This window comes from Rhinolophus ferrumequinum, chromosome 2, assembly GCF_004115265.2.
Source record: "Rhinolophus ferrumequinum isolate MPI-CBG mRhiFer1 chromosome 2, mRhiFer1_v1.p, whole genome shotgun sequence".
Lineage (NCBI taxonomy): Eukaryota > Metazoa > Chordata > Mammalia > Chiroptera > Rhinolophidae > Rhinolophus > Rhinolophus ferrumequinum.
Genome location: NC_046285.1, coordinates 42,049,498 through 42,074,162, shown reverse-complemented (window position 1 = coordinate 42,074,162; position 24,665 = coordinate 42,049,498). Strand labels below are relative to the sequence as shown.

Below are 24,665 nucleotides of genomic sequence, written 5' to 3'. Positions count from 1 at the left end.
AAGGAAGGAAGGAAGGAAGGAAGGAAGGAAAATTACATAAAATGCCAGTTTTACTCAGCACTTTGTAAGTGCTAGAAGCCTCCACTGTATCTTTATTGAGCTGCAGAGGTACCCGAACACAGCAAATTCAGAGTCTTCACGCCACCTCTCACTCACTAGTATACATCCTGCTGTCACAGCACACTGCTCATTTCTCCTGCGTGGAGACCTCTATTTCAGGCAGGCTGACTGGATTGCCACACCCTTTCACATTTTCTCAGCTCTGATTCTCTCCCCTTGTGTTCTTCAACTTCCTGAAAACTCCCTTCTCCCAGTAAGTCTTTCCTAATATAATACCTTTCTACACTCTTCCTGTAGCTCCTTTGCTGGCTGTTGGCATTTATGTGCCCCGATGGCTTTCTATTGCTTGGTGGTGGTGGTGGTGGGGTGCTTTATAAATAAGTAGATGGAGCTAAACGTTTAAATACCAACTTATTTCGTACTTTATTTAATTCTCCCAATAAAGAAGATAAGAGAAAAAAACCTTACAAAAAGCTGAAGACTGTCTTTTTATTTTACCGATAACTGAGCTGCTTTGCTTTGGAAATTCCCCAAGTGTCCCATCCGCAACTTCAGTTCCATACTCAGAAATGGAAATAAAGCAGATTCTGAGATCTAACAACTCAGCCTACTCTAGCATCTCCTGGCATTCTGATGATAAGTGTACTCAGGCCTGGTTGGAACATGGGCTCCAAAGGGTCAAAAACCTCAGCTTTCTCTTAATAGCATTATAAACGTGGGCAAGTTCCTTAAGGGTCCTCTCTAACCCTGGATTCCTGTGTTTCCTTATCTGTAAGCAATCTAAACAGGATTGTGAATTAAATAAGAAATGTCTGAGTCACCTAGCATAGCGCCTAGAACATGTTTATTAAGTGGTAGCTCATTCAACAGTCACTCTGCAATATTTCTGGAACACTCCAGTATTCAGCATCGTGCTACATGCACACTAGGGTACAGTGACAAGCAAAACCAGAGCTGGTCCCTACAATGGAGCAGTGGCTATTTTCAATACAGTTCTTCTTCAGATACCTAAACATAGGGGATTCTGATTTAATGCCTAGCATTCAGAATGGTAGAATGCTTTCTAAAAACTGAGACCAGGTAGGTGGTAGTGGTTAAGTGTTAGTACAATAACAGAATGTCATTGTCCAGGACTGAAAAGGAGGTGTGGATGGCAGCGTCCGGTTGGATGCTGAGCTCAAACTATGTCAGCTAGCTGATTTTTGTATATGAAAAGAAAAATGCAAACCATAATGAGCTGGATCTCTCTGGAAGACAGGTAAAATAATGCCAGGGCATTCTTCATTTGGCCCATGCTCATTCATAAAGCCAAAGCCAGTTGTGAATTTTTCCTGGCATTGTGCTCACCTCCAGTTTCTCAGTTCTAACTACACCCTTTGGGGCTGCAGAAGGCATGGGGCCAGTTTGCATAATCCACACTCTGTTGTGTGTTACTATTCAAATAGGAAACACATTTCTACAGCAGAATAAACAAGCCCTTTTCTTCCGCGTAGCTCAAGTATCTTAATAGTCAAATGCCTCTTTTTCCAGAGTACTCTTTCTTCTTTCATTCCTGCTCCTCTGACTCCTCCTTAAAAATCATCATTGTATCACTTCTCTGCCCTGCCCCCATTCTCTTCAATACATTTATTTTCCCTATGTCTCCTTATTTCCCACCAGTGCTGCTTCGGGCAACTCTGTCTGCATGCCGCCCACCCCTTGCACCCCCACACACACCTTCCTTCTTTCAATCATGGATCATTTGCCACTCTTCACCCATTCCTTGATGGGTGATGAGAGGTAGCGATGAGAAGTGGTTTCAGCTTTTGGACAGAAACATTGTCAAACACTAAAAGATTGCTCAGGTAGGATGAGAAGCTGACAAAAACTTCAAAGATTCTGGAAAGAGACGTGGCAGGAAATATAAACACCATCCCAGGCATTTTTTTTTTTCTAGATTTATTGTGTTCCTCTCTTGCTTCCTTTTTTTAGCATGTCTGTATAGAACATTGTGTGCAACAAAAGTAGGGAAAGAAACAAAAACAGAAATAGTTGAGTTTGTCCTTAGGGGGAAAAAAGGAAAACATGAAATGTACTGTAAGAACAGAAACGTATTACGCATTTGAAGTTAGTACAGGAAACTTCAAATGGCATCATTGATTTGCAGCCTTTTTTTCTTTTATTTTTAGAGGTAGAAGTTTACAACTTGCTTTTGCTCATCCTTTCACTCTCCTTTTCTGCCACAGACCCACAAACACACATACCCTGTAACGCAAGTTGAACTTCTTTGCTTTTCATTAATCTATATATGTGTTTGTGTTTAGAATTAATGTGTTGATGGCCACTACTTGTTAATACTCAAATGTATGTGAATAAAGGGAATGTCAACCTCATTTCATATACATCTTCTCTTCTGTGAAATAATGGTCTGCAGAGATGTTATAAGACTCGTCTCAAAATAGTGAAAAAAATAATTCATCTATTTATTTTTTATAGGTATGTGAAGTTTATTTATAATAATTTTGGAGTTATTTATAATAGGCATAATTTGGAAACATTCTAAAGCAGTCCTGTCTAGAACTTTCTATGATGAGGAAAATGTTCTATATCTGTGCTATCTAATACAGTAGTCACTAGTTTCATGTGATTATTGAGCACTGGAAATGTTGCTAGTACAGTGGTGGAATTTTAAATTTTATTTACTATTAATTTATTTTTCTAATTATTTTTTTTCAGTAACAGTTGACATTCAATATTACTTTATATTAGTTTCAAATGTACAGCATAGTGATTAGACATGTATATAATTTATGCAGTGATCCCCTAATTAGTCTAGTACACACATGGCACTATACATAGCTGTTGCAACATTACTGACTATATTCTCTATGCTGTACTTACATCCCTGTGACTATTTTGTGTAACTATCAATTTGTATTTCTTAATCCCTTCACCTTATTCACCCAGCTCCCTAATGCCCCCTCCCCCACTTCTGGTAACCATCAGTTTGTTCTCTGTATCTCTGAGTCTGTTTCTGTTTTGTTTGTTCATTTATTTTGTTCTTCAGATGCCACATATAAGGCAAGATCATATGGTATTTGCCTGTCTCAATCTGACTTATTTCACTTAGCATAATATCCGCTAGGTCCTCCATGTCGTTGCAAATGATAAGATTTCATTCTTTTTTATGGCAGAGTAATATTCCATTGTATATATGTACCACATCTCATTTATCCTATTGTATGTTGATAGGTACTTGCTTCCATATCTTGGCTATTGTAAATAATGCTACAGTGAGCATAGGGGTATATATATCTTTTTGAATTAGTGTTTTGGATTTCTTCAGATAAATACCCAGACATGGGATTGCTGAGGAAGGCCTACATGGCTATGAATTTCCCTCTTAGGACTGTTTTTGCTATGTCCCGTAGATTTGGGGTCATTGTGTTTTCGTTTTCAGGTAGCATGATACTTCCAATGTTGTTCTTCTTTCTCAAGATTGCTGTGGCTATTCCCGGTCTTTTGTGGTTCCATATGAAATTTAAGATCATTTATTCTACTTCTGTGAAAAATGTCATTGGTACTTTGGTAGGGATTACATTGAATCTATAGATTGCTTTGGGTATGGACATTTCAGCACTGTTAATTCTTCCTATGCATGAGTACAGTATATACTTCCATTTATTTCTATCTTTTTTAATTTCTTTCTTCAGTGTCTTATAGTTTTCTGAGTACAGGTCTTTTATCTCCTTGGTTAAATTTATTCCTAGGTATTTTTTTTTATGCAATTATAAGGGAAATTGTTTTCTTAATTTCTCTTTCTGATAGTTCATTATTGGTGTGTAAGAATGCAACCAATTTCTGAATATTAATTTCGTATCCTACTACTTTATTGAATTCCTTTATCAGTTCTAATAGTTTTTTTGGTGGAATCTTTAGGGTTCTCAATATATAATATGTCATCTGCAAATAAAGACACTTTTTCTTCTTCCCAGCCAATTTGGATGCCTTTATTTCTCTTTCTTGTCTGACTTCTGTAGCTAAGACTTCTAATATTATGTTGAGTAACAGTGGTGAAAGTGAGCAACTTTGTCTTTTTCCTGATATTAAGAACTCTTTTAGTTTTTCTCCATTGAGTATGATGTTAGCTATGGATTTGTCTCCTGTTCTTATATGTTATTTCTTTTTTTTCTCTCATTTTGGCTGCCTCTGTGTGTTTGTTTTTATGTATAAGGTAGATCTGCTATGTTCCCCAAATCTTGGCTGGGTGGTGTTATGTAATAGGTGCCCTGTGGAGCCCAGTGGCACAGTCTCCTTGGTCACCTGCACTGGGTGCTCCAGGAGTGTTTGTTGTGGGTGCCCTTCTAGTATAGTTGAGCCTTTTTTGGTATTAACATGTCAGTGAGTGAGATCAACCCTCAGATTGACTGGCTGTGGGGTTTGGCCACATCTAAAATTTAAGGCCTGCTATGCAGAGGTGGATGAGGCTTACCCCATGGACTGGGATTTTCCCTAGTGGGCTCTGGTGCTGCTGAGACTGCTCTTTGGATGTTCCTCTTGTAGACCTAATTGGCTGGGACTCTGCTGTGGTCTGATGCCGACCTCCAGGTTATGTTGGTTCAAGGCTCTTGGGAAGGGCTCTAGTGCAGGCCCAGGTCCGCCACTGCCTGTGACTGGCTAGCTGGGGCTACCTGGTAGGAGCTACAAAGTGATCCGTAGTTGGTTGTTGCCTGTGCTAGACCTAGAGGCAAGTAGGAAACGCCACGCTGCGAACTGAGTATAGCTGCCACCAGGCCTGCTGTAGCTCTGCAAAAAGCCTAGGACACCCCAAGGTCTGCTGCTGCCTGCCAGCTCCTATAAGGCTTAGCTACTGATAGAGCCACATGTGGTATGTCAGTTGGCTGAGGCAGGGTTCCAGGGAGACACCAGGATGGGATGAGTTGTGTTCACCAAGTTAATGTAGATTCTGGTTTGGTGCTAGTGCTGAGCCTGGAGCTACTGAGCAAAAGACTCAGGGCCCTCTAGGCCAGCCACTGCCACCTGGGGCTGGCAGACCCCTGAAAGTTATCCAAGAAAGAGTGCAACATGGGTGGAGCTGGCTGCTGCCTGGGAAATTGCCTCTGGCATTGCATGAGTTGTGTGAGGCAGGGTCTTCGGGAGTCAGCAGAGTGGAGTGAGTGGAGTTCACCAGGCCAATGCAGATTCAGATTTGGCCATGTCGGGGAGGGATCAACATAGGAAAGATGGTGCCCGCCTATAGGCTGCACGGGAAAATTCTACACAGGGAAGATGGACTGTCCCTCCAGTCCTCTCCATAAATCCCCACAACTCAGTCTCTTCCTGAATGTCTCTGACACCTTCCAAGCTATCATCCCTCCGCCAGAGGGCAGGATGAGAAACTGCATAGGCCCTTTAAGAAGATGTCTGGGTTTTCCTCAACGTTCCATCCCATCAGGATGGTTAGAAGCCCCAGTTTTTCACAGCCAGATATTGTAAAGGCTCCTCTTCCCAGCACCAGTACTCCAGGCTGGGGAAACTTGTGTGGGTCTCGGATCCCTCATTCCCTTAGGGGTGACCTCCACAGCTGAGATATTTCTACCCATTCTCAACCACGACACTTGGGTGTGGGGCCAGCCTATTCTCATCTCCACCTCTTCTACCAGTCTTGATGTGACTCCTTTATATCCTTAGTTATAAAACTTCTGTTCAGCCAGATTTCTGATGGTCCTCCTGGTTGATTGTTCTACAATTTGGTTGTAGTTTTAATATGGTAGTGGAAGGAAACAAGCACAGCATTTATTTACTCCACCATCTTGGATCCTTCTCTGATTCATGGACTTCTTAATTCTTTTTCTTTTTTCTTTCTTTTTTTTTTTTAATTTTTTGGGGTGACAATTGTTAGTAAAATTACATAGATTTCAGGTGTACAATTCTGTATTACATCATCTATAAATCCCATTGTGTGTTCACCACCCAGAGTCAGTTCTCCTTCCATCACCATATATTTGATCCCCCTTACCCTCATCTCCCACCCCCACGCCCCTGACCCTCCGGTGACCACTAAACTATTGTCTGTGTCATCGACTTCTTAACATATAACAATCCTTAGAATTTACATTTTTAAAGTCATAAAACACTCAAATTTAAAGTTTCCTAAATTTTATTTTCTGTACTCAAATAAAGAAAAAGAAAGTCATATATAATAATGATTATTGGAGTAGTAAGCCTTTTACTAATAAGGGAGTAGTTGTTATATCCTGGGGAATTTTCAAGAATAAGCTCTATTTACCGTGTTTCCCTGAAAATAAGACCTAACCGGAAAATAAGCCCTAGCATGATTTTTCAGGATGACATCCCCTGAGTATAAGCCCTAATACGTCTTTTGGAGCAAAACTTAATATAAGACCTGGTCTTATTTTCGGGGAAACACGGTAGTGAACAAGTATTTTGGTGTTTGTGAATTTGAATTTATATGCTATTTTCTAAAAGGTAGAATGGAAGATTATATATAAATAAATAGCTCTGTGTGTGTGTGTGTGTGTGTGTGTGTGTGTGTGAGAGAGAGAGAGAGAGAGAGAGAGACAGAGAGACAGAGAGACAGAGAGAGAGAATGGGGTGGTAGGAAAGAGAGAAAGGGAAAAAGTGAGGGATAGAAGTGCCATGGAAATGTATTTAATTTTAAATGGCTGCTTGCTTACAAATGCCTGGATGACCTTGGAAATCTAAATAAATCAGCATTTTGGATGTGATCTCTCTAAGTTTCACCAAAGTAGGGTCAGTACTCTGAAGACACTTCATTTAGAAGGCAGCACCTGGCGTACTTTAATTGGAGTATTCCTGGCTGATTTGCCTCTACGTTAGGAAGCAGAAGGGAACACCTTCCTCTTGCCATTAGCTCTAGGCCCTTCTTTTTGGCTTATGAAGAAATGTTAAAAGAACTAATATGTACAACTTAAGTAAATAGTGACTAAGAGGGGATATGCTAATTATATTCAAGAGTTTGAAGGCTGCATACACTGTGGAGGATGAGAAGTTACTTAGCCTGGTAACTGCATATTGCCAGGAGACACAAAATCACATTAATTTAAGCAAAGGGAGATTTAAACTAAACATCAGATCCCAGAATAAATATAACACTCAGCAATGTGAGCAAGCTTGTGGAAATAGGTTGAGATGTTTAAAATACCAAAATATTGAAATTTGCGTTTCAAGAAATATTTATACAAAGGAAGAAAATAATAGATAGGAACAAGAGAAGGGACCGAGTTTTAGCCATAGAACTTTATTCCACCAGAGAACTTAACAGGTTAAGTGTCACATTCTGGCCTGAATCTTCTTAAGGTTGAGAGAGTGAAAGGAAATGGTGACAGGGCCCTTGGGTTAAGAGCAGCTAGTAAGAATGAACTGAAATAAAGCGAGAAATCTGCCCTGTTGGGGACAGACACACTGGGGCAAGTGGTGAGGAGCAAGAGAATCTGAGTAAATTTTAGAATTTTGTGACTCAAGACGAATGCAGTGTGTTCTATGCCTTGAAACAACAAACTGCAGTTGCTCATATGAAAGAAATGGCATTGTTCCTGTTTCCACCGGGGGCTCTGTTGTTGTCTCTGAAATAATAACCTTTTTCTGAAATAATAACTCCACACATCCTTAGGAGGTGGCCAGAGATGCCCCATCCAGCCTGTACAGCAGCACACTAAGCACATCCTTTCTTCCCCAGTAGAAGGGTACGCTTATTAGGATCCTTAAAAGGGAGTGGATTTATACACCAGCTTTTCTTACAAAAATACTTGGCCACCTTTCAATATATAGCTTGATTTTCTTCACCTATGTGATATGTGGGATCTGACTCTAGTTTCTGCTTGTATTTTTTAAATCAGTTTGGCTAACTCAACGAACAGTTATGGAGTAACTAAGCTTGCCAAACCCTGCACTGGTTCATTGGGATATTGCGAGTAAGACATGGTCCCTGAGGAATTTGCAATCTGGTTCTTTGGCTTTCTAGCAACAGAAAAGCTCCCATTTCCTCTCAGATCACTGTGGATTAATGAGAAATTCTCAAATGAAATAGGAGAGATAATGAGTTGTGGGCAAAGTCTCCTGTGGGGGCAAGTAAAAAAGTCTAGCAAGAAGTGCCAGGAAGTGCAAAAGTTTCAAACTCAGTCTCCAGGGGATAAAGGAAGAATGACAAGAAGGAGGGCTCAGAGATGTTGTTCAATATTTTAAATTCTTGTCAGGCTGCTTGTATGAAGGAAGATCATCTAGTCTCTCTTACCTGTATTTAGCTTGCACCTCGAGTCTCCCCCACTCTACTGAAACAGCTCTGTATGTTGTATGCTGGAGATAAAGGCAGCCATGAGGGTGGAGAAGAGTTATCATGGGCAAAGCAAAAATGATCTTTCTGCCTTATGAGTGGGGCACTCAAGGGAAAACCCCTCCCTTATCCTCAGGCAGTAAAGGGGGGAATTCTTCCTAGAGATGTGAGATTGAAAATTCATCCCGTGAGGATCTATTTTGTTACCTGCTCATCAGGAAAAAAAAAAACGAGATTATTACTACTTAGTTTGGCATGTAGGAATCGCAGGTCCAAAACCCAATAAGTATTGTTTTCCTAGTTCATCTTAATGTTTACTCTCATGGTGCCATCTTCCCAAACTGGTAGGGTCTTAGATGCTAAAATAATCTTTTCCACTCCTGGAACTATTTACATCTCTCAGAAATTCAAAATGCAAGATTGAGGTCCATTACTCACCATTTCTGAGTATTTTATGGGAATTGAAAAGAATTCAGTGTTGTTAGCCATCTGTAAGAAGACCGTACATGTTCTCTTTCTTCTATTGACAACTCTGGACTCACTTAGAAATAAAGTTGATGGGGCAGGACAGAAATCTTAAAACATTCTGACATCATCTTTAACTCTTTTCTCATTCAATCCATCATTATTTTCAAAATCAATAATTATGTCTCACTGTCAATTCCCCCTTTGCACACCAAACTTTTAATGAGCTGACACCTATTTTTGCCTGCAGTTGTCAGAGTTGCCATTAGTCTGTAGGGTATTTACATTTAGCTAGACAATTCTCCATATCAGTTAGTTGGCATGATGCTCAGTCTATGATGCAAGGATGCAGGATCTTTTTTTTCTCCAAGCCCAAATTTTGCCCAGCTAATCCTATACAGTGGACTATTACCGTTTCTGATATTTCTGTTTCTATCGTATTCCACTTCCATGACATGAGAAATCAGGTCTTACTATTTGTTTGAATGTGGAGGAGTAAAAAGGGGGAAAACACAGACGTGGGGAAAAAATTAGCCTTTTATAAATAATATACACTTATATACTTATAAACTAATTCTAAAACATTTTCAGTAGAAGCATGTGCTCGATAATGTTCAGGCCTTCAGAACCAAATAATTTTATATAACTGTTGCCTTTTTGTTGTTGGGATTGCAAAGTTTCCTCAAAACTAATGATAGAGACATTGACAGAAGTCTTGAAGCTGGGAGTATTCCTGACAGTTGGATTACAGAATGTAATCAAAGAGGCTCTGTGTTCTGCTGGGAGCCTAGTTAACAGGCTTAGCTGACATATTTAGACAGTGAATTTATCTCTGTGCTAGCTGTCTGTAATGTTGATTTGGCCATCAGGGAATTTCCAGAAAAAGAAAACAGCTTGTGGCCTTCGAGCAGAGCTATTAATTGGTACCATTTAGTGTAGGATGACCGGGAGCAAGGTTTCTTCATGATGGTGAGACTGTGTCCTTTACCCACCTTCCAGCTGCTCTAATCCTACCCAAGCAGCAGTGGGGTTTTGCAATTTGGGGGCTTCAATCTAGCTCAAGTTGAAAGCCGTAGACCTTTCTGGCCAAGTTTTTCCTGCTCGGCCTCTTTTCCTCTTCACCTTTTCTTTCTCCTTTTCTTTTGCCTTTCCCCATTTTCCTCTTCCTCTTCATTATCTCTCTCCCCTCCCCCTTCATTTAGGAAATCATTTAATCATTTATACTCCACGTGAGGGTAATTAAACAAGCCTACGAATCTTGAGATTTCTTTACTAAAATGGAAACATCCAATTTTATAGAACTTTCCAAAAAGGCCCTCCAGACACCTAATCCCTAATCCCACTTACTCCAATGGTACTTAACTCCCTACTGCCACACCCATGTGTCACAGCCTGTCACAAAATACACCATCAGCAGCACATCCTCATGGATCTGGTCCATGGCCTGAAACTCAACCGTGATAGAGTTTCATACTGAACAAGGAAACCATAACAGCAAGACAGGCTTTTGAACTGACCCTTGTGAATAGAACTCTACATAAACTGGGAAAGGAAAGTAACAGTTTCTCAAAAGGAAGGCACTTCCCCTTCTCATAACAACTTTGGTTGAAAGAGTGATTTGCAGCATGTGGTGATTGATGATGTCAGTGCTTCACACATAGCCACTCCGAGCCCTTTCCAACTTGTATGAACCTCCCCTCATATCCCGCTTTGTCCTAAGCCCTTAACCAATGATTGAGGGGTATGGATATGTAAGCACTCCAGCTTCTTGCCTCTTGGTCGGAATAACTTTGAACTGTTGTCCCAGAGCTCCTCGAGGGATTAAGCTGACTTGCCTTCTGTGGAACTTGGCATTGCACCCTTGCTTGGCTTCTTTCTTGCCAGGTCCCATTTTTCCACTGCCTACCGGATTTCCTGAGAATACTTCCTCTTTAATCACTTTCACGTGACTTTTTGTCCTGGGGTCTGCTTTTGTGGAACCTGACCTCAGACAAAGCACACTGTTAAATTATTAAAAAGCCATGGGGATTTATCGTTCCTAAAAAGAAAACAAATGGGCCGATCTGCTGTGTAGTTTAAACTTTAAAAAACAATCATGCAAACCTCTGTTTTTCAGGAAGAGAATTTGAAGGAGAAGAAGATATCTGGAGATTCTCGGTATCACCAGGGAGCAGTCAGGCAAATATGAGTGCAAAGCTGCCAATGAGGTTTCCTCGGCGGATGTCAAACAAGTCAAGGTCACTGTGAACTGTGAGTATGGAGGCAGCCAGCAGAGGCTGTGTGCCCAGGGTCCACCTCCACCTCTCGTGAGCTCTACAGATCCCATTAGCAAAAGAACACTGCATTTCAAGCAGATGTTTCTCTGGTCAGGGATGCACATTTACACATTTGACAATCCAAGGGCAGGACTTGGCCTTTGAATTTGATAAATCAACGCTATCAACTCTAAATATCCCATAATACATTTAACAATACACTCAGTGTTTTACTCAGACTATAGAATTAAGAAAACATGATCAGACAGCACTAGCATTTCTGGCAATCACTCTTCTGGTCTTTGTGGAGACTAAGGTCATACTACTTTGGAAAAAGCAACAATTCATATCCGCTTTAACTGGAATTTTCATCTTAATGCATTGTTTGTCAGAAAGGAATAACCCAAGATCATATTTTATCCTCTGCTACTTAACTAATTGGCCTTGCGAACAAAGTCAAGCCACTGTGGTCAGATCCATGTGTCCCTGAGGGCTAACAGGGACACCAAATAAGTTAATTTTGGTTATCTATTTGTCCCAAATTGTGGGTTTTAGAAAGTAAGATTTCTCAAGATACATAGGGAAGTGGGCATATTTTGAACTTCTCAGATGAAAGGGTCCTTAGATGTAATTCAAAACAGACAGAGGGTCGGTGTGGATCCATATATGATGTGCGTCACCCAACAAATGAATAAAGAGAATTTTTTTACCCTGTTCAACTAGGAGTGACTTTCCACATTATTCAAGTTTCCACATCACACAATTGTGGCTGGTGACAGGGATGAAGGGATGTCCTGACAGTTCTTCCGTCCTATACATTTCACACACACACTCAAATATACATCTTATGTACACACATATGGACATATAACACACATGCACACATACACACATACAAGCATGCATGAACACAGACACACATGCATAAATAACCCCTATTTGAAAGAATGCTTTAGACTGTGGCAAGTTACTTTTCATTATCTTAAGTCCCCCTATGCAGTTACCTATGTGCCAGTGATTCTGTATATATTCTCCAGCAATCTAGGTATAATTGACCCCATTTAAGAGTTTGAGACTCTGAAGCCCAAGGAGATAAAATTGCCTTTCCAAGGTGGCACAGACAGCAGGTGGAAGAAAGCGATTCAGATTCAGGCCCCTTTGATTCTAAAACTCATACTCTCAGCAGAAAGAGAGGAGAAGGAGGAGTTTTCAGTTGTTAGTACCTACTGTGTGCAGCACTGGATGAAGGGACTTGCATCTGTCATTTAATCCTCACAGTAAACTCATGAGATAAACACTATGGGCCCAACTTCAAAAATGTGGAAACGGAGACATAGATTGCTGAGGAAACTTGCCTAAGGTGACCCAGCTATGCTGGGCTGCACTCGATCCTGGGGCCTTTCTCCAGCCTTGCAGCCTTCTGAAACAAGCACCTTTCTCCAGCCTTGCAGCCTTCTGAAACAAGACAGCGAAGCTCTTCACACCACCTAGAAGAATCCAGTCGCTACACACCTCTGCCATAGACATTTATGGCTCTCTCATTTCCAAGAAGCAAGGGGCTGCGCTTGATGAGCTCTGAAGTGCTTTTATCCCCTCGCTGTCTGCATTTTTTTTAGTAATGGAGTTTTGAAATGCCAGTATTAACTATTCTTTTCCAGTATTGGGTGTGTTTCAAAGACACATTAATGATCTCAATGTTATAAAATGCTTTAGGACCTTTTTTTCACATGAAAGGCAATTTCTCTGGGTGTTTATATAAGTTATAATTAGGTTAGTAGCTCCTTTTATGTACACACAGCCATGCCATCATCCTCCACCTCTTCTCTGACTTTTGGAGTTTAGATTTTATTTTCTCTTAATTGACCTTCCTCTTAATTAGATTTCTGAGAGTCCAATCATGGAGTACATAGAAAATATTTATGCTTCCATTGTGTGAAACATCAAAGTGGTCTGCATTGCAGATGGTTCCCAAGATCAAAGCCAGCCGCCTAGGCTGTGTTATTACTATTAGCTCAATTAGTCTGACATTGCTCCTTCTTGACTGTCACCAAAGTGTAACTCAGAAGAAAATACTGATAATTTTCAAGAAAAGGCTTTTATGAAAATGTGAGCTTGTGTTAGTGATGAGTGAACCACAGAAAAATATGGACAGAACCTCGATTCTAAAAGAAAACCTCATAACAAATTAATGAGCTTAGTCAGACATCCAGTATGTTCTAACCAGCAGCACCTAGCACACGCCTGACCTTATAAAAAATTGCTCAGGAAATGAGTAGCTGAAAAACACACAGGTAAACTCTGCCTTTTTAACATTTCTCCAAGCTTTGCAAATGATGGTGGGCACAAATCAAGAATTTTTCTCGTATCAATTTCCTTTGGAGTCACCTTTTTACCCACACTTCATGAACTGTGTGTATATTATATTAAAACAACTCGCCATTGCTCCTCTTGCCCTGTTCAAATAATTTGTTCTACTTAAATGTAACTGTGTTAAGTAGATGAAGACTCCAAGATTACATTACAGAGCCAGGTCTGGTTAGCAAAACTCAGGAATACTGAGAAGTATGTAGAATCACCTTTGTCACTTCACCTACGCCTGCCAACTGCGCTATGAAAATGTCCCATGATTGAAACTGATTCCTCTTCCTTTTCAAAACACAGGGTTTGGAATTAGGTCAGGGTATCAAGATGCTTAAGATAATTAATGGCTGAATAGATTATTGTAATGAAACAGACCCTGAGTACCACTTAAAAAAAAAAAAAAATCCCAGTGCTGGTAATTTTCTCCTACCAGCATTTTAGTGATTCCTTTCCTCAGTTGCCAACAGGTGTTTGTTGCAGGGCACCTAGAAGCTAGAGCAGTAAACAAGAGAAACGTAACAGTTTCTCCTCTTTTGTTCACAAGCTGAACCATACAGTCTCTCCTTTTTTTAAAAAAAAAAATTCTCTTAAATAATCTTTCTCCACAGGTGATCTGTGTATTGCACCTAGCCATTTGATATGCCAAATCTATTTTCTAAATGGTAGGAGGTCCTGGAGTTTACAGAAGCTAAATTATTGACTTGAAATCGACTGAAAAAGCTTAGTAAAATTTTATACAATAGGCAGGACTTTTGGTTTCTTGTATCTTATGCAGTCAAGCTGCTAATTTCTTCCAGATACCAGCCCAAGGAACAGTTGTCCTTTCATTCCAGGTTCTATGAAGAATTCTTCAATTTCAGTTCTCACAGTGCATTAAAAGGGGATCTACTTATGGGTTTGTCACATACTAGTGCCCAGCAAACGGAGGATAATATCTAATGCATAGTAAATGTCTAATAAATACAGCCTATTAATTTATTTTGACTCTACCTACACTGGACTCTTTTCCTATTCCTGGAGAAATTCTTCTCAAAAATCTGCCCCAACTCTCAAGACTGTCCCTCACACCATTGACCAGCTAATATTCCTACGTGCTGCCTTCCCACAGCTATCTCTCCAACTTGGTTCACAATGTTACTCTTATAACTTCTTTCCTCTGCTTGTCTCCCTTTGAACCCAGCTCTGCCTCCACCCTGTCATCCAGAGCTAACCAATACCACATAGTCTTAGGGAGGTATGAGACACTGGTATTTCTGAAGCTCGCCCTTATATTTGATAGCCATTTATTTAGAGGAAGCGGAGGTTATTACCATACACTCTTGGGACTGGAGACCTCTATTGTCCCCAGATAATATATATGTAGTTTAACTGGACTCTTCAGTGCTCTGATTCAAAAATCATCTGGTGAGGAAACTTTAGAAAACTAATTGCTCAATATGGAACCAGCTGGCTACCTTCACTAGCTATTCATAGCTTCACCTATCCATTCTCCATGCCAACCTTTAGTTTATTCATGTATTGGGAAGTATCAGTAAAGACATGCCCTAATATTTATGATCTATTATGGGATCTTCAGAGGAAATACTCAGTAAGAATCCAGAGTTACTGTGATTTTCTACCATAACTTTGCAATGTGAACAAGAACCATAACTTTCTGAGTACCTTCAGAGTACCAAGACTACGCTAAAGATATGTATGATTCACGGCAATCATCACACTGACAGTGACCAGCCAAAGGGGAGTCATATTGTCCCAGCCTGCCGCAGCAAGAAGGAATATTTACTTATCACAGATAGACATTGTTTAGTATGTGTAGTATTTCTGGTAGATAGTGATTTTGAAAAAAGACAACTTTTAGTCACTTTCATTATTGTTTCTAAATTCTCTGTAGACAATGCTATCTTACTGCCTGCATTCTTTGCCCCCACCCCATTGGTCCAACACTGCACACTGGGAGGTAATTGAATCATCCTCATTCAAAAAGGATAAAAACAAAGCTCAGAGTATGTAAGTATTTTCTGCCACAAAAATCAAAGAACTTGTGAGTGGTAGAGTTAGGACTCTAACCGGAGTCTAACTCCAAAGCCCTCTTTCCTTCTGTGACACCATGTGATAATAGTAATAAAAATAATAAATGTAATCACTTTAGGTGTTAAACATGCTCTCATATACGTGATTTCATTTGATCTTTACATCAAACCTGAAAGATAGGTAGGCAGATGTCATCATCTACATTCATCGGTCAGGAGCTTCAGGAAGTCAGCATGTCGCCTCTAGGAGGTGACAATCTAAGAGACAGAAATTGAGCCCACATCTTCTGATTCCTAATGTGGGTTTATATCCACTATGTCACTGCATATTGTGCCATATTTTGGTACCCTGTAATAGCAGAAATGTGTAACATTTACCTTTTAAGCTATCAGCATGCTCCTCTAAATGGTCTCTTTCCTATTTGGAATTCATTTTTCTCTAAAGAAATTCATTCCAGTGGAAACACAGAGAGGTTCAGAACATGGGCTTCAGAAAGATGGGTTCAAATCCAGACTCCATCAAATGCTGGCTATGTGAATTTGGACAAGTTGCTAACCCCATGTAGGTCTGTCCTTCTCATTTATAAAGTAGGTTAATAATCCTTACCTCCTATTATTTGGACAGAAAGAATATCTAAAGCCGACTAGAGTGCTGGCATATGGTAAATGCCTATAAATTGAATTCTTTATTAAGAATTGTGTTATTTTATACTGTTATTCCAAATATTAGGAAGAGTAAATGAATGATATTTTGTTTGCTAGGCCACTGTCATTTTATCCTATTCATTCTAATTAGAAGAGTCTTATTATTGGTGATATAAGAAAAAAACCCTTATTAATATTCTCAGAACCCAGAATTTTGAAGTAATAAAAACTGAAAGAGTCCTTTGACCATTGGCAAGCTATTCCAAAGTCACATAAAGAATAACAATGGACTTCTGTGCAGCATTTTTATTAAGTCTCATTTTTATTATAACCATATTTTGAGCAAGGACATCTATTATTTTAATTACAATAGGCATGCCACAATATGATTTGTAATAATTTTTCTTAGCCTCACCTGTACAGAATTCATTACAAATGAATTTTGAAATGTTCTTTCCAATAAGCCATGAACAAATAGACCTGCAACATTGTGTCATTTGAGAAATATTGGAAACAACAAGCTCTTCATACATCTATCACTACCTGTGAATTTACCCGAGTACAAGAAACTTTCTAGAATTTCAAGGAAGTCGTTGGCCTTCATATTGACTAGTGCCATCTTGTCCCAAGATTAGTGCACTTAATTGTGTTCAACCCTAGTTCACTGCCACCTTTCCCATGTCTTTGAGGAGTTAACAAATAGCTTACTACTTAGCTACTCTGGTTCTGAACACATGGAGAAATAAGTAAAAGAGTAGTATTGGAGGCCCATTTGCCCCCATTATTAGAGATCAAAGTGATTAGTGGTAGGAGCTTTTGTAGCTGACTTACCCTCCATCATGGCAGCCTCGGACTGGGGGCAGGCCTGCCCACATGAGAAGGGAAGGAAAGAGCCCCAAGTAAGACTTCATAGTTGAGAAGGCAGAGGTTCTTCTCTGCTCCCCAACAGAAGCTTGGTCCCCAAAGGGAGAAGGTGAAAAGATGAGCCAACCAAACCTAGTTTGTTCTTCCCAAAATTTTCAGTCAGAAAAACTATTCTTCCCCCTACATCTCAGAGTAGGGATATAGACTAAATAATCTCCTGCCACATGGAAGGAAACATCCAGAGTGAGGAAGAATTCTCCCATGAAACTGTAGAGCTGGGACCTGTATTCCTGGTCCCCTGGAGGAGGGACAGAAGGCATACACCGTGGCATTCTTATATTGAGGTGCCACAGCTAGCAGCACCAGAGGTACAGGTGGTGAAAGGTGTAGAGTCTTGGTTCAGGTTTAGGGCTGGTTGAGCAAAGCGACAGTCATCATTAAGGATTTATCAGTTATAACCACATGGATCTGGAAACAAACTAGTTAAAACTCATTTTACAAATTGAGAAATTAAACAAAGCGATAGAATCACAACCAGGATTATTTCTCCAGCCAACATGCTACAGATTGTGGAGTCATTGACAGTTTTAGAACCTAATACAGGTGACCTTTGAACAACATGAGGGTTAAAGGCACCAACCCCTGTGCAATCAAAAACTCCGCACATAGCTTTTGACTCTCCCTAAACTTAACTTCTAATAGTCTACTGTGGACCAGAAGTCTTACCTCTAACATAAACAGTCAATTAACACATATTTTGTATGTTGCATATGTTTTATAATGTATTCTTACAGTAAAGTAAGCTAGAGAAAAGAAAATGTTAATACATTTACAGTATTTGTTGAAAAAAATCCACATACAAGTTGGAACACACAGTTCAAACCCAGGTCGTCCTAGGGTCAGAGGTGAGCATGGGAAACTAATATTCAGTGTTTTACTGCTGATCATCTGTTTCTCTTCTTATGTATCTTACCTCAGTGGACGGCATCACCTAGATGTTCAAGCCAGAAGCTGGGGTGTTATCTTTGACATTCTTTTCCTCACTCTTCACATCTAATCTTGTCAGTTCTGAAGCTTCATATCTCCATCTGAATCTGTCCATTGCCTTTCGGCCCCTTTGTCACAAACCAAATGCAAGCTCTCTCTGGAATCCTTCAACAATCTCCAAATAGACTTCCTTGCCTCTGGTTCCAGCATTTTATAGATGAAGAAATTGAAGCAGTGTGACTCTCGACAAGGTCTGAACTCTATAATGAGGAAGGACAATGAGGGACAGAGCCTAGATTTGAGCTCAGGTCTATCACACTTTAAATGCAAGCTTCTAACGTCTGTTTGATGTTCCATCCCTATACAAATCCCTAACCCCCCATCACGGCTACCCCCAGTTATTGCGTTATTTTTGGAACTAATGTTCTCTAATGATCTATATAACCAATCAAAGAATGAAAGAATTTTAAATGGAACCCCTTGATGATCGTTTTAAGCTAACTCCTTGTGTTAAAAGAGGAGAAGCGAGGATGCTTTACAAGCATCCTCGGTAAGGATGCTTGCCTAGGCCACAGTCTGGTTAAGGGAAGAGTCAAAATCAGACCTCCAGTGTCCCATTTTTGACTGCTAACCCTGACTCCTAATCTATGGAATAGATCAATGAGTTAATTTTGAAAGTTAGCAATGTAAGGGTTAAATGAGGTATGGGTATGAAAATATATTTGGGTCATAATGATACAAACTGTTCATTTGTAAAGAATGGGCAGTTGTGACTAGAATTGGGATTTTTTTTTTAATAGCTGGAAGGGATACTATCGATCATTACAGTGTGGTTCCCTCATTATATAGGTAATAAAACCAAGGCTTCAGAAAGATAAAGTGTATAATGGGAGGTCCACACAAGCAAATTGAAATTAAATTTCAGGACTCCTAGTTTCCAACCCAGGGTTCTTTCCACTCATTGTGTTGCCTTTTTGTACCTATACAAAAATGAGCAGATAAGTCTAAAGCAACAGCAACAACCGCCACCCACCACCCACTTTGGCACGCCTGTTTACACACGGACTGGTGGTGCTTATCCAAACGTGCTCTAACCCCCTTCTCTGGCAGTGATTTAAAGACATCCAAGCTGATGTGAAAATGAAATGAGGGAGAAATTGCAGACTAACTAGATGCTTTTGCACATCTTTCTTACTAGATCGGAGTCTTATATAGGCAGAAAACTTGGAAAATAATTTGTGAATATGAAGAAAGACTCCAGAAATAAGTGAGCTGAACCAGGCACTGAACAGATTTAAGTGAATTTTGTATACTACAGATCACTTTACTATTTTCCCTAAATAAGCTTTTTCCTCTACAAAGTCTAAACAGATTGTTTGGATAACTTTGTTCCATGTGCATGCAGCCAAGTTGCCATTTTCTGGCAAATAGTCTTTGGACAGAAATTATTTTTCTCTTTGAAGGTCCATAACCTGAACAAACATAGCATCATCAAGCCAGGGACCTCACGTCTACCATCCTACCTCAGTTATGTGGACCTGTAAACACTTGTTCCACTCGCCACAGGATTCTTTGAAAGAATCATGTCAAATTAGAATGTCAGATGTGTTTGTTACTGTTTTGCAGCCCAATCCTAAGCAGCAAGAATCAAGGGCACAACTGCCTGAGAGAGTAGAAAACTGATACACCAGAAAGGCTTCTATGTACCAAGATAGATCTCAAACTGTACCTTCATACATAAAAGCAAATTTACCAGGGTCATAGAAATTAGGGAACACATAGGAGAAAAATAAGTAAAGTGTTTGTTTGTTTTCCTGCATTCCTGAAACAATATCAGGCTAAGCTTGGCTTGGGAGCACTTTAGCCCTGTATTATTTTCATCAGACTTCTTACTGTCATTTCAGACCGTAACAATCCTAATGATGATAATGATGATGATGAGAAAGAAAAATGCTCAAATTATACATTAAAATCTCAAGTCCTTTAGTATCACCACTTAACTTATAAAAAGAAAAAAAATCTATGCAAATATTGTAATCTATGGTTGAAATAAATGATGGTCTATTGGAGCAGGAAAAAAAGAAATCCTAGATTCTATTTCCATAAAACCCTGTTAAGTGTCCCAGTTAAGTAAACCAAGTCTACATTTTTATTAATTATCTCTTATTTTTATTTAATTTTCATTAATTATCTCTTATTTTTATTTAATTTTCTGATCGCATAATTCATAGACATGGAGCTTTAAGACTATTTTTCCTGCACTTCTTCAGATTCTCCTTTCTAATTTCTTCTTGTATGGAACTTCTGGAGTGTTCTCTGACTGTCATGGAAACTGTGTGCCTACTGTGTGCCTATCCTTCCCACAGATCCTCCCACTATCACGGAATCCAAGAGCAACGAAGCTACCACAGGGCGACAAGCTTCACTCAAATGTGAAGGCCTCTGCAGTGCCTGCACCGGACTTTGAGTGGTACCGAGATGATACCAGGTATGTATGTACAAACCTGCTATGCCCCCACCGCTCTGCTAGGTGAGGGCACCAGAAACCCTAATGACAAAAACAAGCCCAACTCTAATTATTTAGGCCTATACTATTAGACTCTTTTCTTTTCCAGATCTCTTTATCAAGTGCTTTGGGCCTGCAGCTCTTAAGCTGAAAAAGCCCCAAAGCACTCAGGTTCCATGCAGAGGGAGGTAGGTGCTTCAGTGGGTAATTTCACCTGCATGTCTTTCTTGCCTATTGCGGAAACCAAGCCCAGGGAAACTCATCCATCCCCGAGTCTTCTCTGTGGATGGACATTGCTTCAGACAATATGGAATTGCAAAATTACAATGAGGATTTGAGCAGGGAACAACCAACTCCAACTACTTCCTTTCTCTCCTTTTCCTCCAACATAATGATGAAAAAGGAATTACTATGCCAAATCTTCACCAGTGTTTCTTTCACTCTTCTGTTTTTGAACTCTTAGGATAAACAGTGCCAATGGCCTTGAGATTAAGAGCACGGAGGGCCAGTCCTCCCTGACAGTGACCAACGTCACTGAGGAACACTATGGCAACTATACCTGCGTGGCTGCCAACAAGCTGGGGGTCACCAACGCCAGCCTAGTCCTTTTCAGTAAGTATGCCAAGGCAGGCCCAATGTGGGAGAACTGCATGGTTGGAATTCTCCCATGGAAAACTTAAAAAATAACTTTGTATTTATTAAGGGTAAATGTATAGAAACATCAGAATATAGTCACTGAAACAGAAATACAAGTTCTCAATCCCTATGCATAAGACTAGGTTTACAAATGAAATAACATCCCTCTCTTCCCTGGCTTATTTTGATAGCTGACTTGTTTTCTTTTTGTTTGTTTGCTGTTTGTTTAGTTTACTTGGTTTTTTGGTTTTTTGTTTTTGTTTTTGTTTTTCTGGTTGGTTAAATTGAAAGAATATTCAGAGAACAAATATCTCTTTGGTGATGGTCTCTTCAAGAGCAGAAGTGATATAAGATCCTAGAAAATGGATGGCAGTGAAAAAATGGCTGTGATAAGAGAGATTAAGGAAGAAATGTTCAGTGAAGATGGATTAGGTGCTGGGAGAAGAGAGAGACTGGAACAAGAAAGTGTGTTACGAACAGCACAACAGAAAGGGTGGAACCAATGATTAAAACATAATATGAAATCTAAAGGAGGAAAAATGGTTGCAAAAACGTTTCCATATGACAGCAGGAAACATTGCTTGTCTGATATATTTTTGGAAGAGAAGTGGAATGATAGGCGAGAGGAGCATTTCTGAAAACCAAAGGAGATCCTAAAGGCAGACTAGGGAGGAGTCAGTTGTGTTCCTGATGTTAGTAGGAGAGCGCATCGTGGAGCCTTGCTTTGCAGCAGGATGTTGTAATCAGGTTATCTGACCCCTCTGCCTTGTGGCCCAGTAACTAGGAGCATAGAAGCAAATGCTCCCTGAGAAACAGAAGTATAATGGGTGAGATCAGGGAAAATGATAAAATTGGCCTTCAGCTTCTCATTCATAACTCCCGTAGACTTCAGTCTCTAACAGTTGGATGGGATACAGCTATAAAATGCTGCATCGATATGAAGTTTAAAATTCATATGCCTGTTTACTTGTCTCCAAAGACCAAACATCAGCGTTCTTTGCTTCAGATAGAGACATCAATATCTCAAGACACTTGAGAAGACATTTTGTTAAGAAATATAGTTACCAGTTTCATTCTTGACATAAATAGGGGAGAAAAATCAGCCTCAACTATGAATTTGAGATTCTGACAAGTGGAAGGTGATCTGGTTAAGTAGAGCAATATACACTGAACAAGAGGTTTTATAGGGCTTGGAAAAGAGAAAATGGCCAATGGGATGAGTTGGAGAAAGTGAGCAACTATAAATTTTCATTAAAGTATCTTTTCTTCCTGTTCCTCCCAGAAGAAGTGTGCTAATGATATATTTCAAATAATAAATGAAATGATACCCATGGACTGAGAGAGAGGAAGGGGAGGAGGATGAAAGGATGGAATACCTAAGGAGGACAGAGAGTGCTTGGGCTGAGCCAAAGGTAATGGAGATACTGTTAGTCTGAAAGGTAATCTCAAGCCCTACCATAACATTGCCCTATTCACAAAAGTTCATTTAAAGGACTTTTAAAAGTAGTTAAAATTAAGAAATGTCCAATAAAATGTCAAGAATCTTACAGAATTTCTACCTGTAAACTGAGAATCAAGGACCTGGACAAGTGTATCATAATCATATGCCCTTGATGATTTCACAGAAGTCACCCTCAGTTACATATCTGAGAAGTGACAGTGCTGTGATGACCGATGTGCTGACCGATGACCCAGTGGGCCCACGCTGCCCCCTGCAGAAGCGCCCACACAGGCACACAGAGGCAGCTATGCATCAGTATTCAGTTTTGTATTGATTTCCCACCTTATGGGAAAGTAAGGAGGTGTGATACTCACTGAAGAATAGAATTCGAAAGGTCATTAGGCTTTGAGGTGAAAAGAAGCTAATAAAATCACCAGAAATTAGTGAGTTTATTGCCCTATGTCTTAGACCCAAGGCCTAAGTGTGGACATTTTAAGGGGGGAAGCGCTGCTTCTTATGTAACAGGAAGGGCACTTCCACCACACCCACCCCACCACCACCGTTTAGGTTTCTGAGGTGCATTGTTACAGGCTTCATAGCTGAATCCTTGGAAATGCAGCTCTATAGTAGCCTATTTTCCACCAAAGGGAAAAGAGAGAAGGGGGGAGGGAGGGAGTGAGGGGAGGAAGGAAGGATGGAAGGAAGGAAGGAAGGAAGGAAGGAAGGAAGGAAGGAAGGAAGGAAGAAAAGAAAGGCGGAGGAAGAGAGGGAGGGTGGCTTTGAGGGAGCACTAGAAGAGGAACAGGAAAAAGGAAGAAAGAAAAAGGACATATGTGAACAGATTGCCCATCACTTAGATTCAAAGTAGAGGGGTTTAGTGGGAAGAAGGAAGACACGGTTGGTGGCGGTGCTTTTCCACAGCCCAGGGTCAGGAAGGGAGTGATGTGTGGGAGGGCAGCTGAGGCTGGCTGCGCTGACGGAGAGCACTGTGTGGGCAGCGGGGTGTTCTGCTGACCCAGCCAGGCCAGAGCACACGAGGCAGCTGGTGAGCTGCTGCCAGCCAGAGGCAGCAGCAGGTAGAAACCAGAGCCAGAGCCCCTGAAGAGTTCACGATTATCCGTCTTCACTGGCACATCAGCACATTTTCAGTGTTCACCGCAGTGACGTATGCTGACTTTTTACACAGTGTCAGTTTGCGGTCACTGTATAGATTGCCCTCCACCACATACATAGTACATGTACTTTTGCACTCTCTAGTCAAATGTTGGTCTCCGAAATGGTCAAAATAATGGAATGAGAGTGTAAGAAAACACTGTCCTTATAGTAATTTTTTCCTCATTAAACCAGTCCTTTCTCCTTTCTTGTTCTCCACACATTCTAGCATTCTGTTTGCCAAGGATCCATACCACCTCAATCTATAGATCCAAGTAATGCCTTTTATACCTTTTCCTTCATCCTGGCAAAGGGTTCCATTGTATAATTTTTCTGAACACATTAATCCAATGGTACGATGTGTAGTGTGTATGGGCAAGAATTCAGCTCCTTACTCCTTGTTGGACTGGGGCAATATGCATCACGTGAATGAAGACTTGGACTTCTGATGATGCCAAGAGAAGTTTCAGCAGCATCATATGTAACATAATAGGTTCCACGCTTCCACACTGATGCCTGTGATGTACCCACAAAGGACACTCATCTTGTTTCAGTGCTTACACTGAGTTACTTTTAAAGCAACAGACAGGGAGGAAGAATAAGAGTGATGATTTCAATGACATCACTGCTTACAAGGGAATCGGCATCTGTGCTAAACACTTAACATACATGCTCTCATTTCATCATCAGGATGACCCTATTAGGTATGTTTACTTCTCCATTATACAAAGAGGTTGAATAACTAAGTAAGGCTGCTGGGATTTAAATTTCGGTAATCTGTTTCCAGAGTCCAAGCTCTAGACCAACCCATCATCTAGATTTGTTTATGCAGGAAAATGTTAGGAGATGTATCTTTTGTTGTTTGGAGGTGAGGAGACATTTAATTTCTGTCTCTTTTTTTCACTTAGTGAGGTCTTTCCCCTGACTATTCCTACCCACCCAAGAGCACTGCCTCTGTCACCTCCCACTT

General features: G+C 40.2%; 1 protein-coding gene across 1 annotated transcript in view; it reads left to right on the top strand.

Annotated features, from left to right (window-relative positions):
- Positions 1–24,665, top strand: part of LSAMP (limbic system associated membrane protein) — a 587,976-nt gene that overhangs the window by 535,648 nt on the left and 27,663 nt on the right. Inside the window, 5 exon segments of the mRNA XM_033130586.1 lie at positions 10,935–10,955; positions 10,958–11,068; positions 20,327–20,397; positions 20,399–20,448; positions 20,930–21,078. Coding sequence (XP_032986477.1) covers positions 10,935–10,955; positions 10,958–11,068; positions 20,327–20,397; positions 20,399–20,448; positions 20,930–21,078 — 402 coding nt within the window.